This window comes from Peromyscus maniculatus, chromosome 7 (assembly GCF_049852395.1).
Source record: "Peromyscus maniculatus bairdii isolate BWxNUB_F1_BW_parent chromosome 7, HU_Pman_BW_mat_3.1, whole genome shotgun sequence".
NCBI classification, from domain to species: domain Eukaryota; kingdom Metazoa; phylum Chordata; class Mammalia; order Rodentia; family Cricetidae; genus Peromyscus; species Peromyscus maniculatus.
In genome coordinates this window covers 95,036,775-95,055,368 of record NC_134858.1, presented here as the reverse complement: position 1 = coordinate 95,055,368, position 18,594 = coordinate 95,036,775, and the positions used below count along the sequence as shown (strand labels likewise).

General features: G+C 46.0%; 1 protein-coding gene across 5 annotated transcripts in view; it reads left to right on the top strand.

The window, feature by feature from the left end:
* Positions 1-15,258, top strand: part of Clstn2 (calsyntenin 2) — a 594,115-nt gene extending 578,857 nt beyond the window's left edge. For 2 of the 5 annotated variants that reach the window (XM_006975155.4, XM_015994073.3), the window contains exons 13-18: positions 857-1,027; positions 1,505-1,650; positions 1,761-1,884; positions 2,629-2,813; positions 4,621-4,778; positions 13,922-15,258. In XM_006975155.4, coding sequence (XP_006975217.2) covers positions 857-1,027; positions 1,505-1,650; positions 1,761-1,884; positions 2,629-2,813; positions 4,621-4,778; positions 13,922-13,982 — 845 coding nt within the window. In that variant the 3' untranslated portion in view covers positions 13,983-15,258. Of the gene's footprint in view, positions 1-856; positions 1,028-1,504; positions 1,651-1,760; positions 1,885-2,628; positions 2,814-4,620; positions 10,252-13,921 lie in introns of those variants that run through there. The other 3 variants (XM_076576877.1, XM_042281467.2, XM_076576876.1) reach the window with 3 other exon arrangements.
* Positions 15,259-18,594: the final 3,336 nt, after the last annotated feature.

The following is an 18,594-nucleotide window of genomic DNA, read 5'->3' as shown; positions in this document are numbered from 1 at the left end:
TCAACAATGACGGGACATGGATAAGACTAGTGTTTATCTAGATAAGATTATGTTTGCACTGTGCCTGGCACACAGAGTACATTTGTCTCTTCCAGAAGCACAATTTCAACTCTCTCCCCGCATCCAAAGCCACTGCTAATGTGTGCTGGTACTGGTAGGCCTGAGTCCGTAGGAGCTTTCACATAAAATGGGGTTTTCAGTTAGGACTGCCAAATGGTCTAACATTCCAATACATAGATATTTCCCTGAGAAATCTGGAGTTATAAAATCAAGCAAGGACCACTAGACTGACCAGCTTGCTAATGTGCTCCTATGGGAGCATATGAACTAATTAATTTACTCTAATTTATCAATTATTAATTAACTTTCACTTATATCTTGTTGAATCCAGTGATGATTAATGAACTATTCGTCTCTATTTGAGCAAAGCACAGTGGTGACTGCTTTCACAGCAGTTCCTGTGCTAGATTCTAAAGAAGTGTCTTCCCTTGAGATCCTCAGAGCCTGGTGAGAACACACGCATGCGCATGCACAAACACACTGTCCACATGAAAAAAAGCTACAAGAGTTTGATGAAGAGCCGTTTAGCTGCCCCCAAATGCAAGCTGTGTGAGTATGGCTTATAATGTCCCCCAGATGAGGAAACTGAGTAGCTTCTCAGAGACACACACCTTCTCCCCACTAATTCACGCCACCTTCTTGAAGATGGCCTGATGTTTGAGCAGTGGGTGTGGCTGATGGGGTTGCATACCCCCTTCTCCTGACCCACCTGGACATGCAAACAGTAACAGAGGAGGTGTCGCGGTGAGCAAGAGCTCTGGATGCTGGTGTTTCTCACGCACCCTCCTTCCTACAGCCCCGAAATCAGCAGTCTTGGAAGAAATGCTGCACAACTTGGATTTCTGTGACATTTTGGTGCTTGGAGGGGACCTGGATCCAAGACAAGAGTGCTTGGAGCTCAACCACAGTGAGCTCCATCAACGACACTTGGATGCCACTAATTCTACAGCTGGCTACTCCATCTATGGTAAGGTCCCACACAGCCCCTCTGCTCAGTGATGTCCTCTCAGAACAGCCTTGTCAAGGGACTGCTGAGTATGGTGGCAGCTAGGGGTGGGGTGATCGTGCAGTCCTAGGGGTCAAGTGGAAATTCTTACGTTTCTAAATTTTACTTTCTAGAGTGACTCCAGCCTCTGGGAAAAGTGTACTATGTCCTTGCTCCCTGGAAATCTTTAGAAACTAAGAGTGGTTTCACATTTTGATCCCAGAAAATGCCTCAGCCATGTTTGGCAGAGTGAGGCCATTCCAGTCATACACTAACCTATATAGAAATTCTTTGGATTGCTTTAATCTTTGAAACTTCTGCTTCTGCTCATTTTCCATCCGGAAGCACTCCGACTTTCACCCTTGGATTCACAACCCCAACAGCATCCGTCTTTCTCCTGTGCCCACAGTTCTGCCTCCTCTTTTGCCTCCTGATGGTAGGTGTGGTCTCTTGGTGCAGGTGTGGGATCCATGAGCCGCTATGAGCAGGTGCTGCACCACCTCCGTTACCGCAACTGGCACCCCGGTTCCCTTGAGACCCGGAGGTTCCGCATCAAGTGTTCAGAACTCAATGGGCGTTACACTAGCAATGAGTTCAATTTGGAGGTGAGTGTTTCCTGCCATTGTTAGGGAAGGCCTGACCCACCCACCCATTCCCTCATTCGTTCAGAGAACTATCTCAACCGCCTACCTGCATCTCTCCTTGTTCTTCCCAGGTCAGTGTCCTCCATGAAGTCAAAGTCTCTGAGAAGGAACATGTCAATCACCTCATTGTACAGCCACCCTTCCTCCAGTCTGTCCATCACCCTGAGTCCCGGAGCAGTATCCAGCGCAGTTCAGGTAGGATACTCAGTCGCAATTCAGACACTGGGACTCAAGAGCAGCCACCAAGCAGACAGTATGTTGTAGCATTTGAAGGTGCTCAGAGCTGAGGAAGGGAGTCCTGCCATGGAGAAACTACAGACCCTTTCTCTGAACACCCCTGCTTCAACAGAGAGTCAATCCACTAAGTAAGGAGTTTCATGCAATCCATAATGACAGAGATTGGGGCAAAGGGCTGAGACATTCTACTAGTCATTTTCAGGGCCAGCTCGGAAACCTTCCATGGACCCCTCACACACTTACCACGTTCAGATTCATCTGCCCATGCTTTTGCTTGAGCACTTGCCATATTATGCCACTGTCTGGTAGCACTTGTGTCCCTAATAAATTTTACAGTGCCCAACTCTCAGTGGAAACTTCTGTATAATTTGAGGAGAAAAGCCATGGGTAGAAGAGAATCTACATTTATTAAATGCCTACTGTGTGCCTATGTGGAAGCTCACAGAGACTATTTCCTTTACTCCTCACAATTACCAAAGCAAAGTGAGTATAACAGCTGATACATATTTGATTAAAAAAAATAGTATATTCTAGACAAAGTGAGGTAAGGACCCAGAACCCTACAGCTGGGAAATTGGAGAGAATTTTTTTTTTATTTTTTTATTTTATTTAATTGTATTTTTTGTGAACATGGATGTTCTGTCCTTCAGAAGAATGAGTTATATCTTTGATCATGTTACTTGGATTCCTGTTTTATTTCAGTGGTCCCGAGCATCGCTACAGTGGTCATCATTATCTCCGTATGCATGCTAGTGTTTGTTGTGGCCATGGGTGTGTACCGAGTCCGAATTGCCCACCAGCATTTTCTCCAAGAGACTGAGGCTTCCAAAGAGACCGAGATGGATTGGGATGACTCTGCACTAACTATCACAGTCAACCCTATGGAGGTATCTTCTTCTCTGGCCTGGGAGCTCTGGCGGGGGGGGGGTGGAGGGGGTGGCACTTCCTCTGCTAATCGGCTTGGTTCTTCCTCTGCCTAGATACAGATCCAGACTCTTCCTAGTCTAATGAGTCCATTTTCCACGATTGTCCCATCCCTGCACATCTTTAGTCCTCTCAACATGAACAAGCCCTATTTCCCTGTGAACCGTGTTCTCCAATGTAAAATGTGCAAATCATTCTTACCCCACGAACATAACTAGAATTTTCTTAAAGTAAGCAGTCACTCATCTATTTCTCACCCCCACACACATACACACACACACTGTAGTTTAGAGCTGACTAACACTCAGGAATTCAATATTGAACTCTTGATTAGCTAACAGTGCAAATTAGGTGGCCTACAGAGCTCACTTAAAGGCTTGGAATAAGTTAAAACAAAAGCACAACAACAACACCTGCCATTTAATAAGCTCCCCTTCAGCTAGACACTGTACCAGATGTTCTGTATATACAAGCACTGTGTGAAGTGGGAAGCATCACCCTCATTTATGAAGGTGGGAACTGAGAGATAAGTGGTACCATGTTCAAATGCATGCAACCAGCATTCAAACTCAAGACAGTACAACTCGGAAGTTCACTTGATTTCAGTTGGCCGATAGCCCCCAAAAAACATCCATGACCATGCCAGGGGCCTGATCTATATATCTGCCTATCATTCCTTTTGCCCACAGGTGCTGAGTCTGGAAGACACAAGCCCAGAGAAAGATCAGGAAAGGTCATAGGGAAATAATAGAGATGATCAATGCTGCCTGGTTCCAGTTTACTTGCAGCTCATCTCCTGCTCCCGTTTCACAGCCAGCATGCCACTTTGGCTCTGTTTCTCTAAGTACACTGGTATGGGACTCCAGCACTTCCATCCTCAAAGAGCTGAGCCTCAAGTGGTGGCAAGAGAAATCTGAGGAGCAAACGGTAGTGTCCCTTTAAGGGGCCAACCTAGTAAGGCCAGCTCCTGCTGAGGCTCCAGTGTGTAGGGTCTTGGGGGCTGGCCATTCATTCAAGGTAACAGCAATCATTAGGGAAGACTAAAGTAAGGGAAGCCTTGGAGAAAGGGTATGGTTTGGAGAAGACAGAAGTGGATACAAGAAGATCTAAAGGGCCATGTAGCCATGCAAGGCAATGTATCACTAATGACCTGATTTGCCAACTCAAAACATAAACCCAGATAAAGGATGATGCTGGAATCACTACAAAACTGTGAGATGGGAAAGTGGAACTAGAAAAGTTAGGGTGCAGTTTTAATTCGCACATTATGGCAAAAGGGGACAGGCATGGAAAGTAAGGGCATAAACTTTGGCCTTTGCAAAAGAATGGTTTTTAATTACAGCACACCCATACCTTGACTTAGACAACCTTTCATTTCCACTGACATGATGTTCCCACATGGAAAGGTGTTCCAAGATTAAGCATGATTCTGCCCCTGGGAAACAAACAGTTAAGAACCTGAAAGTTCTATATAAAGGATCTGAAAGATTCAGTAGATGATGCTCTTGGTTTAAATGCCCATCCCATCACTGACACTAATATGTTACCTTGACTGTGTGTCCTGGGATTTGCTGCTATTTTAGACCTTTATCTGGCTTTCCAGCTTCCCTCTTACCAGGTGTCTTTCCCAGCGATCCTATCTAGGCAGTGTAAGGGGTTTAGCCTTAAGTGAAATGAAGCCCAGGAGTCTTAAGTCTCCGCTGCACAGAGCTCCCGAGTGGCCCCTGCTCAGTGTTTGATGCATATTTCATTTCTCTCCTTGGCATCCAGAAACATGAAGGACCAGGGCATGGGGAAGATGAGACTGAAGGAGAGGAAGAAGAGGAAGCAGAGGAAGGCATGAGCTCCAGCAGCAGTGGCTCTGACGAGAGCGAAGAGGAAGAGGAGGAAGGCACGGGCAGAGGCAGACATGGGCAGAGTGGCACGAGGCAAGCCCAGCTAGAGTGGGATGATTCCACCCTCCCCTACTAGTGCCCACAGGTCTGCTGACCAGCCCGTGTGTCCCTTTTGTAAAGCCTAACCCAATGTATGCCCAAGCCTGTCACACTTGCCTCTAGGACAGGTCTGGGAAGGCCATCAGCTCTCTGGAATCTGCCCTCTATGTTTCAGGCACTGCCTGTGTCCCAACCATGGGGCAGTTCCAGAAGCCCAGTGTCACCATCAGTGGGGACGTCAGGGTGGTTACACTGTCCTGTAGCCCTCACTTCTTCTGCCCTGGGCTCACCCAGAATCCTGTCACCCACCCAGTCTGCAGAGTTCTGAACACCTTGTTCTTTTCTGCAGGGGAGAAGGTCCACCTTTATGTCACTTACCACCCCCTAGGCCCAGTGTTTTCAAACTCCTTGGGTTGTAACTCACTGTGTATGTACTTGACTAAAGAGCCTTTCTCCACCTACACCAGCAGGGCCTCCCTGTGCTTGGTCTCCAGGTTGCTTTATACAGGGAGGGCAGTGGAATCTCATAAACGTAAGGTCTTGGGGCTTAAGAATTGAAAAGAAAGCCTTTGTTGAGGCAGAATCGAGTTTCCAGGGAAAGGTTCATAGTGTATGTATACATGCACAAACACCACACACACACACACACACACACACACACACACACACACACACACACACACACAGTTCCTAGCTCAGAGAGTATTTCCTTTTACTTCTTTCTGAGACTACATAAACTGGTATAAAAAGTTCAAAACCAAAAGTTAGTTGGTCTTAGACCCTAAGTAGAGTGGATCCTCATCAAAGGGCTTGCTGACCAGCGTTCAGACCTGCCTAGATAATGCCTAAACCCATGGGGCTGCCCTGTCCAGGGCTATCACCACACAGAACCACAGGGCCCAGGAAGCATTTCACATGGGCACTGCTCAGGTGACAACTTGGGCTTGGCTGTAGCCAAGAGCCAAAGAAAGGACTAATATGGTGACCCAGCAAGGCTTCATGGTAGATAGAAATCTGCTTTGACACAGGACAGGGTTGGTATGGCTGCACTCCCCCAGATAAGGGCAGCCTGAAGGTTGACAAGGCTGTCACCACCTAGCCTGTGGTCCCTTATCTCCTATGTTACTGTTTTCTCTTGAGGAAATAACACCATTTTTCAGATGTAGTAGAACAAATATGGGCTCTCACGGTCTGCAATGAAAGTTGGGAAATTTAACTGCTAGGAATTCAAAGAATATTTGCAATAATAGCAGCTGCCTCTTTCTTCTTCTCATAAAAGGAGGGATGCTTTGAATAGAGGGCAAATATATCAAAACCCTACTTTCTTGTTCTTTCTTCTTATTTTAATAAGGAAGACTTTTCCGTCTCCATTCTAACGTGGGCACTTGGTGAGGAGAACTGTTGCTATAGTAACTGGTGGACAATCTTTTGTGGTCTAGAGAATAGCAGGCAGGAATGAAGGCTGTTGTAAGAGGTCCACAAGGCTCTGAGGACATGTTTGTTTCAAACACCTTGAGCTCCTCTTTGTTCTCAGTCTGTATAGGCCATCCCCATCATCCCACTCTGCCCCAAGCCCATCCTGAACTGGCTTGGTCCCCGTCCACAGTTGGTCTCTTGTCACACAGCCTTCAGGTTCAACTGAATACTGAATGGTCCCCGTGTCATCCCAACAGAGCATTCAGGGAGTGATTGCAACTGATGTCCTCTGGTCCTCTTCTCAGCTCTCCAGGCAGTGAGGATCCATGCCAGGTCTTTCCAAGCTTCTGGCTGGGGAGATCTACCTTATGCTGTTTTTCTTTCTCCTGCAGTGTTTTGTGCATACCTTCCCATTGTTTGAGTCTCCAAATAACCTTGCGAAATATTTGAGACACCTATTATTAGGTACGTTTTTGTGATAAGTAAACTGAGGTTCAGAGTCATTTCAGAGGTACAGATTACCCTCTGCTCCTGGTCCATGGTTCTACTTATGTTCATATTAACATGTGTTTCTGACCACCCGCTATGTGCTAAACACTCTACCAGCAAGCAGTGGGGATGGGATGCAGCGGAATGAGACAGACCTTTCCCCGAAGAGGACTTGAGAGTTATAGAAGGGACACAAACAGCCATGGAAATTGCACAAGAGAAAAGAGGCAGAAGACACAGGAAGAAGAGGGACACATTTACCAGTGCCATCAGTGCCCTCATTTTTCTCTCTTGGAAGGAACTTGAGGTTTTACATTCATGGAAAGGAAATAGACACATCTCCCATGAATTACCTCAATCAAACGCCCCCTTTTCTGTCAAGCTATTTCCGCACATTTATAAGGGGAAAATCTACAGGGCCAATTGGGCTTCACAATCCCATTATTTAAATAAAAAAGACGTTCTTCAGACAGGCATTTAGGAGCTACTGAATTCTCCCAAAATTATGGCAGTAAAGGGAACACTTTGTATGTTTAAAACCAATTCTTTTTGAATGAGATTTTGATTGCAAATATTTAAGCCTAGGGTTTATGAGAGAGTACTTTTCTCTGCTCTGGCTTTTCAGTTCCGATTGGGTGGAAAGCCGTTCTCATGCCCCTGGGCTACCTCTTGTGGCTGCATTACTCATTCATGGTTAGGAGAACCATTTGGGGTATTAGAAGATCTTTATGGTTTTTGGGGGGGAGGGGGTTAGCAGATGGAAGTTGGGAAGCATTTGGATAAGCCAGCAAAGATGTGTCGTCGCAGGAGGGATTTGGTGGCTGGACTTGCTTGCAGGGAAATGGTGATAACAAGAAACCAAAGCCTCTCCCTCCTCCTTCAGTGCACAAGCTCCAAAGCTGAGGCATCTAAATGATGCTACTGGGACCACAAGTTTTTAATCCTGTTCCCGAACACTCACTTTGTTACCTTGGGTGAGATCAAGGTGGGGAGTGGTTATAAAATAACAGGCTTGAGCAGGTATCCAGGTGAGTGGTAGGTGATGCCATATGCCTCCCACCAGATATTCTGACCGATGAGTGCAAGATAGGAATCACACTGGCATTTCCCAGGCTCTGTAGGATGATGGTATTTTGAAACCAAAACTCCCAGATGATCTGGACACCATGTGACTTCTCAGGAAGAGTTGAGCCGTCAAACAGAGGCAGACTCGGTCCTAGGAGAAGCAGCTGACTGGCTTGGCCACAGACCAGTGCATTGCTTAGCTGACCAAATGGACAGCCTGAGTCTGCTATTCAGAGCTTGAAAACAGGTAGGCTGCCATTCTCAAGTAACTCGGAGAGGATGAGAAAAGTGAGGGTGAGGTCAGAAGAGACCAGCATAGTGCAGGTTACCCCACTGGAGTAAAGCCATTAAACCCACTGGAGAAGTCTTGAGAGGAATGCTGAGAATATTCTAACAGATTTAAACAATTTCTGTAGGTCTAACCAAGGCCCCAAGTCACAGAGATACCACACCTGTGATTTCTGTGGCAACACTTCCTGTGAGAACTTTCTTGAACTAGCCAACTGTCCCGCCATGCTCAGTGGAGACCAAAGTCTCTAAAGTTAGCAAGGGAGTGTGTCTTCCAGAGACCCTGAGTCTCCAGGAAAGCAACCACTGCTAGAAATCAGTGCCCTCTTCCCGTGCATCAGAGATCAACAAATTTTATCTGGAAAGATCTAGAAAAGAAAGACTTAGGGAAGTAAGCCATTTGTTCTCTGTCACTCGTACTGAACACCACCACCTCATGGCATGAAAGCAGCCACAAACAACACCCAAACAAAGGGAAATCCCAGTTAGTTTCTCCATCTACTTTCCAGTAAAATTGATATATGATAGTGAAAAAAAAAGAGGAAATTTGAACTCATTGAATTCGATTCATGTAATGAACTTTTTACTCTATTTCTCACTTTTCCACTCAAAGCTTAGACTGCAAGACATCTAGGAAACTAGCCACCAAGCAGATCCATGTGAAGCAGACTCTTACCCACAATACACAGAAAGCACCCCTCCATTTCCCGGGAGGAAACAAACTATACCAGTGTGCCCATCCATCGGCTCCCTGGTGGTCATTGCCTTGAATTGAACAGCTGGAAGATTCTAGGGTCTTTCCTGAAAGCTCTCTTAGAAGTTCACCGGAGATTGGAGGAAATGAAAAGTAAATAAATAAGTGAACCAACAAAAACCCCACTTGTTATTTCTGAATTGATGAAATCAGACAAATATTCCTGAGGGTTGGATGCCTCGGGCCCAGTGAACTGGCTAATCACGGAACAGGACTCCCTCCTCTGCTAAGGCAAGAACTAACTCCCCAGGCTCAGCACCTTCCCAGCAGGGCTCAGTCCGTAATGATTTCCAAGCAGAAGTGTTCATTATCTGGGACTGATTTTCATTTCAGCCCTGTTCATGTCTTCGCTCTAAAAATGATCCTAAAGACTTGTGGCTGTTCCAATCAATAGCAACACAATCAGCAGAAAGCCCTACCCAGCACACTTCAAAATTAACAGTCTTCTTGCCTCCATGACTCAATATTAGCGGCAAAGAAAGGAGTACTTTTTGTTAATCATCTTCCCCATTTAAATTAACCGGATAGGCTTTGAAAAAAAATGGGAGGGAATAAATCTAATTCTTTAAAAGAATAGTGAATAGTAGATGATGTTCATATAACATGGAGCCCCTGGAGGGATCCCAGAAGCCTCCTGCAATGTGCTCAGGCAGTTGTGATGGCACAGGCTTCTCTCTCTGTGCCAGACGTTTATGGAGGCTGACAAGCCAAAGCCCTTGGCATGGTTTAATTTTCATGTAACCACTTTCGGTTGTCCAGCTGTAGGGAGAGGAAATGAGCAAGGCCAGTTTGAAGTCAACTTCAGCACCCTCATTTGACTGTCTTTATTAGTTTTACTTTGTACATTTGTCTTGCATTATCTTCCTCCTGACACTAGTTAGAGAAGGAGAGCTGGTTTTCCAGCAGCTACGGATTAGGAGCCCAGCTTGACTCTGTCCCATGGTAACAAAAAGAGGCAGAAATTACCTCCACAAGCATCTCAAAGAACAGATAGCTGCTGTGTTCAGTCAATTAGCGAATAGGAGTCTCTGTTTGCAGCTATTTTCAACAAAGTCAGCAAGTCCTCACCCAGGTGTGCTAGACTAAGCCAGAAAACAGGAAGAGAGAATGAATGAATGAATGAATGAATGAATGAATGAATGAATGAATGAACTAGAGCCTTGCCCATGAGGATCCCTGGTCGTGTAGTACCAGAAGCTGTTCACAAGCAGTTAGGACTGTCAGGGGCTGAAGTTTAGGGTAGAATATAATTGCTTTGCGGTCATCTGCTTTAAGTCAGAGGGTAGGGATGATTCTAGGAGTGCTGAAGGGCCTCCATGAACAAACAAGATCCTTAGGGAAGTGAGCAATGTGCTCCTAAATACTCCTTAGTTATCATAGTTCAGGTCACTTATAGAGGAAAACCTTTCCCTCTATGCAGAAATAATGTGACTGACGACTAAGATTTGGTAAAAACTAAGACAGAGGAAGTCCTTAAATAGGAGTAGCAACCAGGCAGAGCAGACAGGTCATGAACGGTGGTTAAGAGGGTGGGGAGCTGACAGCCAAAGCCCAGGGTCTGGCTAGCCTGGTGTGAGGGTTCGCATGTGAAGAATGGAGCTCTGGGGGGTCTGCAGAGGTTTGTTCACATTATTGCACAGCTCCGGTTCTCTGGCTGTGTGATTTGCACGGTGAGTGTAACAGCAGCAGCACCTGGGAACTAGTGAGGCTCAGCAAGGTGTGCTTTTGGAGCAGTCCGATGCTCAGGCAGGTCAGGGTTTGAGAACCATTGCTGTGGAGGATGAGCCCAGCCTCTGCCGGCGCTTGGAGGTGCTGCTGCTAACAAACCAGAGAAAATAATAACCAGTGACAGAGGGAAACAGAGCAGGGCCCCAGTTCACACCCCTGAAGCAATAATTTCAAAGAACCTGGTCCCAATTCCAATTGCTCTCCTCTGCTGGGATGTGAGATGACTCCTGCCCATGTGCCCCTTCTACATTAGTGACAGACACTGCCTGGGAGGGTTGTATTGAAATCACCCAGCCCCAGGGAGGCCACCTGCCCAGTTCTTGTGCATTGAGTAGCCTCCTTCAAAGCCATGTTTTATGTGGAAGTGGTGAGCCTGCAGCCATGAGCCGGGGCCACTAGGAGGCTGCTTTGCTCACAGCCCGCATCCTGGAGAGCAGGGTCATTCAAGGACACTCCCAGGTTACTGCAGCTCTATTCATCTGTAGCGAGACTGGGGAAGGCAGTCACAATTCAAACACTAAATTGGATGGGGGAATGGATTGCTTCTCTTGGAAGGACAGTAACCCATGTTACTAAAAGTAGAAAGAAAAAAAAAAAGTTGAGGCTGCAGCTTCATGTACAGTGGGAATATCATTCCCGTGGTCTATGTAGGCTCTAGTTCCCAACCATTTCCTCGAACTACCAGATACCCGAGGCCTGACTTATGGAGTAAGATCACTATGGTATGAGATCACTATGGTATAAAATCACTATGGTATCAGCTGGAACTCCTTGGTGTTTTCTCAGTCACTGTGCCTATGGCCTAAGTCTAACCTCTTATCGGGATCTCAAGGTGAAGATCAGAGGTCAGAGCACAGAAGAGAAATGACCAGCACATAAGCTAGGAGAACCAGTTATATTTTCTGTAAACCCAACCCTTCCTGCTCAGAACATGTCCTTCCTGACAGACAGTTCACTGAGCCCCTAAGGACTCCAAAGGGAACCTGAGACCAGCACAGAGACCACGGTGAGAACACACATCTCTAAGAACTTAGAATCTGCTTTTTTCATTACATAGAAGAAAAGGGGGGAAAAAAAGAGAGAACAGAAAAGAAAATGTAGGACATGCCTGCTATTTATCTGAGAAGCATGCGAAAACCAAATAGAGGACATTTTCTTTTACAGCCTGGCCTCTCTGAGTGAAGCCCCTGCTGGCAACACTTCTTTGCCAAGACTTAAGGCAATTTTCTGTGTTTTCCTTACACACCAGCCATTTATTACAAAAGCCTGCGTAGGGACAAAACAGAAAGCGATGGACAGTGGTCCTGGAAGCAGGACTCTCGGTGGCACATTTGTTCATGCAGGACAAGGAGACAGTTGGCTCTTGGGGCAGATCGGATCCAGGCAGGATAGCAGGGGTACTGAGTGAGTAGTAGAATGTCACCCATGGAGGAGAGGGACACGTGATGGAGTCAACAAGCAGAATTTGCAAACTGGTACTTCTGAACCATTGACATGGTATACCCTGAGGAAGAGCCACCCCCCAAGAGCCAAGTCTACCTTCTCAGAGTACCCTAGAAAACATGACTGTATGGAACTAGTTTAGACCCTCCAACTTTCCTCACCTCCATTCGCCACCTCCCTAAGGCAAGAAGAGTAACTGATGTGTCCCAGGATCCTGGTCCTGCACTAAGGATGCAACCAATGTGTCTCCGGCACTACATCCGGCCCACAGCATGGGCTCAACAAATGTCAGACTGAGTAGAATCCCAGAGATCACCTGGCCTCAGAGAATGAGTATGGTTTGAAGTTAAGATGCCCTGGTGGAGAAAGACTCCCCCAGCCAAGTTTTAGTCTGTCATTTGTTGTTTGCAAAATCAAGAGTGGGAGAAGAGTGGAAGGGGGAAGGACAGATGGCAGATGACAGGAAGAGACTTCTTTGCAAAGCAATCTTTCCCAGGTAGGATCAGTGAAAATGTCTCCCCAAAGCAAGCATCTGTAGGCCTTGATGAGCCCATTTGTTTAACCTCATGGGTCACAGGACTAAGGAAATGGAGCCTTAATATTTTAATAAACCGAGCTCTTTGCCACTTTTATCAGATATACTGTGGAAAGATTCATCACCATGAAGCTCAAATCCCGATAGTCTAATGAGAAGAGGGCAGAAGACATGAGAGACTCCAGAATGCAGATGGAGTGTATTAATCACAGGAACAAAATCATGTTGGCTTTAATGTCTGTTTTCTTTTATCTGGGAATGGAAATGTACCTCTGTTACCTGGACCCTTTATACTGAGCATTTTGGAACAGACATGGGCACAAACGTAAATATTGAGGGTTCTTTTCCCCAGCAGAATGAGCTGTTAGAAAAAAAAAAGCTAAGAGGTTATATGTATTTGCAAAGGCAGAGAATCAACCCAAAGGTTTTAGGTCTAGACTCCAGCACCCCTGTGGGAAAGGGACTGGGGTGGACAAGAAGGTAGCCTTTGCCCTCTGAAAGGATTCCTTGGGGGACTAAGGGATTCACCTGGATCCATGAGTCACGTAGCTGAGAAAAAATGCATGTGTCCATCTTCAGAGGCAACAGTGCATCCTTTCTGGCCATCAGGGAATCCTGGGCAGTGGCTCTCACCACTACCCACTCTCCATGATACAAAGGCACCCTGGTGGGAGTATTGATGGCACTCTCACAGACACACTCTAGAGGGTGGATGTAGAGAAGAGTTTTGGGGAAAGGAAGTTAGATTTGGCACCCAGGTGAATCACTTGAAAAGGAAGGGAAGAGATGTTGAATGAGAAGGTGATAGAGTTGGAGAGTGAACTAGAAGTTGATTAGGAGGACAACATGAGGAGCAACCAAGAAGGAAGAGTACTGCTCTGTATTTACACTTAGATTCACATGTCAGAGGAATCATGGACAAGTGGAGCCATGTGACCACAGAGGCAGTCACTACAATTGCTTTGCAAGTCAGAGCCACTTGAAGCAGATGACAGATCAATCTACCTACCAGGTTTCCATAGGATCTGCTTCCAAGAAAGAGCTGTTGGTGCCCTGGTCTGGCCAGGCATGGCTGGGGATTGGAGAAACAGAAGAGAAAGAAGAAAGGTTATACAGAAACTGGCTGTACCCAAGGAAGCCTATAGTTACTAGAGTGGGACTTGTTATGTTATTGCATGGGCATTGTGATGTTTGTAAGAAGGAATCATCATGAGGTGATAGGCCATTAGTTTAGGGAATTGGAGTTTAAATATAAAATACCAGACATAAGTAGGTGAAGGGAAGCTGATAATATATATGTACATACATATATACATATCTATAATATGGAAGTGAAATAGAAAACAGAGAGGTCATCATTCCCAATAAACTTTAATTCTCCAGAAGCCTTAGGTTATTCTTATTGTTATTTGTTTTTAGCTCTCAAAGCCCTGGAAGAGGTACCTGGAACACAGCAGGAGTCGTAAACATTTGGAAGTGAAGTACCTAGCTTGTCCCTGCTGGTGAAGACTCAGTGTATCACTAGCCTCCATATTGACTGAGCCATATAGAAGCAGGTTGAGCACACACTTCTCCTAGCTTAGAGAAGCCTTTGTGAATTCCCACAGTCCATGCAGTAGTCAGACAGCTACAGACACTGGGTCTGGTTCTCCAGCAGTGAACAGTGGCAATGTGGCACACAGTGGCTTGCACACATTTTGAACCTATCTGAACAACACCCACAACATTACCTGGTAGAGTCTGCCCACCCTACCATTGCCTCTGCCTTTCCCTAAGTACCTGATAGATACTGTTGAGTCTGTCATCCTCAGTCATGATGCTGGGACTAAATATAAAGGTTCTGGGTTCAGCCAATCTCAGGCCCTTCCCTCCCCATCTCTGGAGATGATGTCACCATTTAAAAACCTTGTGTGAGAAGGCTGTTTGTTTCCAGCTCCTCAACCTCAGTGTGTGGGAAAGGCCTAAGATAGACAAGCTGTTTGCTCTACTGGAGCCTCTCTGGGCTCCACCCTGCAGAGAGAAAAAGCAGCCTCATTATATGGAACCCCCTTCTACCTGCTCCTTACTGGGCAGTGGCCATTAGGTCCGAGCAGCTGGAGTGTCTTTACCTGGAGCCAGCTTCACCTGGGGATTGTCCAGCGTGTCCTTGGCATATGTGTTCTGAGCCTCTTGAGCTGCTTCCAAGAATGAATCTTCTTAGTCTACAAATGTATTTATTTGGTAACTATGCTACTGTGTGTGTATGAGTCTGATCCAATGCAAACCTTGAAATGTCTTATTAGGAGGACTTATGAATTTATAGAAAATTGAATCTAACTTCAGAACAGTGCATTATGTTGTCGGTCAATAATGCTGCTCAGTCAGTCACAGGAGACCAGAGAAAAACCTTACCCTCCACCCCTCCCCTTGGCACCCTCTCCCTGCCTAATTGCCCTACTAGATTCTAAATGATGCAGAGTGAAGGAGGCCAAGAGTGTACATGTACATAAAGATTTCATAGGAAAAGAACCTCTTGGGGAATCGGTTGAGTTTCTTCCCATGACTGTGATCTTCTCATGCCTGAATCCCAAACTTTAAATTTCTAACAATTTCGATTCCTGCAGTTTCTGAGTAATTTGTTAAATGCCTATTCAACACAGACAGATATTTATTTTCAGCCTTGGCTTGTAAATGCCTACAAACTGATTCATGTTGGTGGTCGTGATGACACTTCTGTGAATTGGTGAATAAATATGATTTTAGAATTTCACAGTAAAGATGACTTCAGAGGGTTTTTATTGTTCACACACGTGGTGGGATGAGAGACTGCAAACTGGACGGGATCAGCATCGCTGAGGCTCTGTCCTATATCCACACGGTGAGAGAAGCGTGGTGAATATGACCATGGTAGACCCCATGAGGCTTCCTTCCAGGCCTCCTGTTCTACGAGAGCTGAGCCTGGCAGTATTGCTATTGGAGACAACTAGAAACATGATCTGAGTCAGAGGAGGCCTTTATTGAGGCCCAGCAAGTTACAGGAGCTATGAACCCTAAAGTAGGTTATTCCTCCTGGTAACCCTGGGACCCAGAGGAATCCAGGATGCTTCCTCGCACAAGCAGTTGTAAGCATGGCCCTGTAATTGGAATTTTCTTAGGGCCACCAACCAACTCCCAAATAAAGACACGGAGACTTATTATTAGCTAAAAATGCCTGGCCTTAGAGTAGGCTTGTCCCACTAGCTCTTTTAACTTCATATAACCTGTTTCTATTCATCTATGCTTTGCCTCAGGGCTTTTTACCTTTCATTCTGTATGTCCTACTTTCCTGCTTCCTCCATGTCTGTCTGGTTGCCTCCCTTTGTCTCCCGGGAGTCTCTTTTTCTTTCTTCTTCTAGCCTAAATTCCTCTTCCTACTTACTCTCCCTGACTGGAAGTCCCACCTATACCTCCTCCCTCACTATTGGCCGTTCAGCTGTTTATTAGACCAATCAAGTGCCTTAGGCAGGCAAGGTGAAACAGCAACACATCTTTACATAAACAAATGCAACACATTGTGCATACTTAAACAAATGTTCCACTACATGGCCCTTCCCCTCCCTTGAGCCATTCCTTTCCCCCCATGCTGACCTGCCCATAGATCCAGGTGACGTTCAGGACCACCTTGGCCCAGGAGCTCATAGTGCTAGGCTCCATCTCATCATCGAAAGCCAGTGGCCATCCAGAGCACTCCCCTGAGAGTCTAGATGCTGTCATTACCAGACTTTCCCTCCTAGTTCCTTTTCTTTTTTATTAATTAATCAATTAATTAATTTTTACCCAGCCCAACCACAGTTCCCCCTCCCTTCCTTCTCTCTTTCCAGTTCCACCCCCCAAATTCCCATCCACTAACTCTCCTTTCCCCTCAGAAAAGTACAGGCCTCCCACAGCTATCAGCCAGCCAATCTCCCCGATAGTTCCTATTGAGCCAACACAAGGCTAAGCCCCACTCTTCAGCTGAGTGTCGGAGGGAAGGAGGGAAAATTCAAACAACATATCCTTGGGCAGCTGGAGATCCGTGATCAAGAGCACTAGCTGTCCTTCTAGAAGACCTGGGTTCGGTTCCACATGAAGATTCTCACAACCATCTGTGACAACATTTTCAGGGGATCCAATGCCCTTCTCTGGCCTCCACAGGCACCAGGCACATATGTGGTACACATGCAGACATGCAAGCAGAATGCCCATACACATAATAAAATAAAAATAAATGCTTGTTTAATGTCCTCGGAAGTTGTATTTGTTCGCCTCACAGTTAATAACATATCTGACAGGGACAACTTAAGAAAAAGGGTTACTTTGGCTCCTAATATTGCAAGGTTCGGTGTATAGAATCTTAGCCCCATGTACTTGGTCAGGACACTCGGACAGCAGGAGCTTTTGGTGGAGAGATGTGGACTTTATGACCAAGAGATCCAAACAGGAAACGTCCAAAAACAATACATCCCCAAGGACACACCCAAAGTGACCCACTTCCTCCAGTTCAGCCCTATAAATTCCCAGAACATCACCCAAATAGTACAAGCATCCAGGGTCCTAAACAATCAAATAATGAACCCACGGGGGGGGGGGGATTACAAATTCAAATCACAACAGAATCTTCAGTGACAAAGAGAAGACACTGACTATGACCTCACAGGCCCCAGCTGTCTTCTCATCGGTCCCCTGCCATCTTCCTCTCTTCTTCCTTCTCGGATAGATGTAAAAAAGATGTGCTTTTTCTTTCTCTGGGAAGAGCAGCTTTATCATCCTCCCTCCTCTCGTGGTGTCCCACCCAAACCCACCCCACCTTCCTCTACCAAAGTACAGATTCTCACACATACAGAGCACTCATACCCTCAACGCTGTTCCCAGCCTTATTGATGTTAAGCCAGAGTATTTGTCATGCTGAATTATAGTTCCCCTTTTTCATCACGGAGTTAATAAAGAGACAAAGAAGCCTTGATCTGATAAGTGGTGCTTCCCTGGCTCACCTTGGTAACTTGCACACACACCCCAGCTGTGGCCTTCTGTTTCAAGGGACCTTAGTAAAATCACTTCTTACTTATGGCACCATTATCCCACGACAGTCTCACTGACCTTTCATTTCATTTGTACAGTGTTGATAATGGAACCTTACTGAAAGCATTCTTGTCATGATTAAATGAGATAACACCTTTCAAATGTCTGCCACAGTGTCCGAACCTTTGGGTGCTTGCTAAGTAAGTTTCACCACTTCCATTCAACACTGGAAAGTAATACACAGTGTGGGTCACACTCTATTCCATTCAGATCTTCCTGCATTCTCCCACCGAGTGAACTCATTCATGCACTGGGTGATAGGTGCCCTCCTCGGCCTCTCAATGGAGACTGCAGAAAGGGAGGAAAGAAAAAGGTCAGGGGGTGATGTACACAGACTTGCTAAGGATTTATTTTGGACCAAGCCTTCACTGGTATTTTCCAACTTAATTCTTCCAGTGACTTCAGGAGAAAGTACCTTCATCCCTACTTCATAAAAGAAAAGGCTGAGCCTAGAGTGACTAGGTCTCCTGCCCAAGCCACACAGCTGATGATGCACAAACATGATGTTCTGAGTCCGGGGCTTGTCCCACTAAGCCAAATGCCTGCCCAAGCTGAGGAATACCTGCTTGTGAAAGTCAAATGTTGCCTTTGCAAAAGCCAAGCCTGCCGGCGTCAGGGCTGGTGACAAACGATGTTTCCTTTCCTAGCACCTTGGACTAAAACCAGCTCCCCCACTCCCCCTGTGCCCAAACACTAGATACAAGCTGAAAAACCCTGGTTAAGTAACTACAGTTTCAAAAATAAAAATTGTGTTAAAGATGTAAGCCAAGGAGTGACTAAGAGCCAGCAGGAGAGCACATTATGAGAAAATATACATGTGGAAACTAGGGCAAATGGATCTCCTCTCCCACAACAGTGACACCAGAAAATGGTCTCCGGGGCCTCTGTGGACCTCCATGTCCTGAAACATACACACCGGGGACGCAGAGCAATGTGGAGCCTTCACTCACTTATCTAGTCATTGCCCAAAGATGCCCACAGCTCCTCACAGAGTGTCTGCATTCACAGGCTAGTGG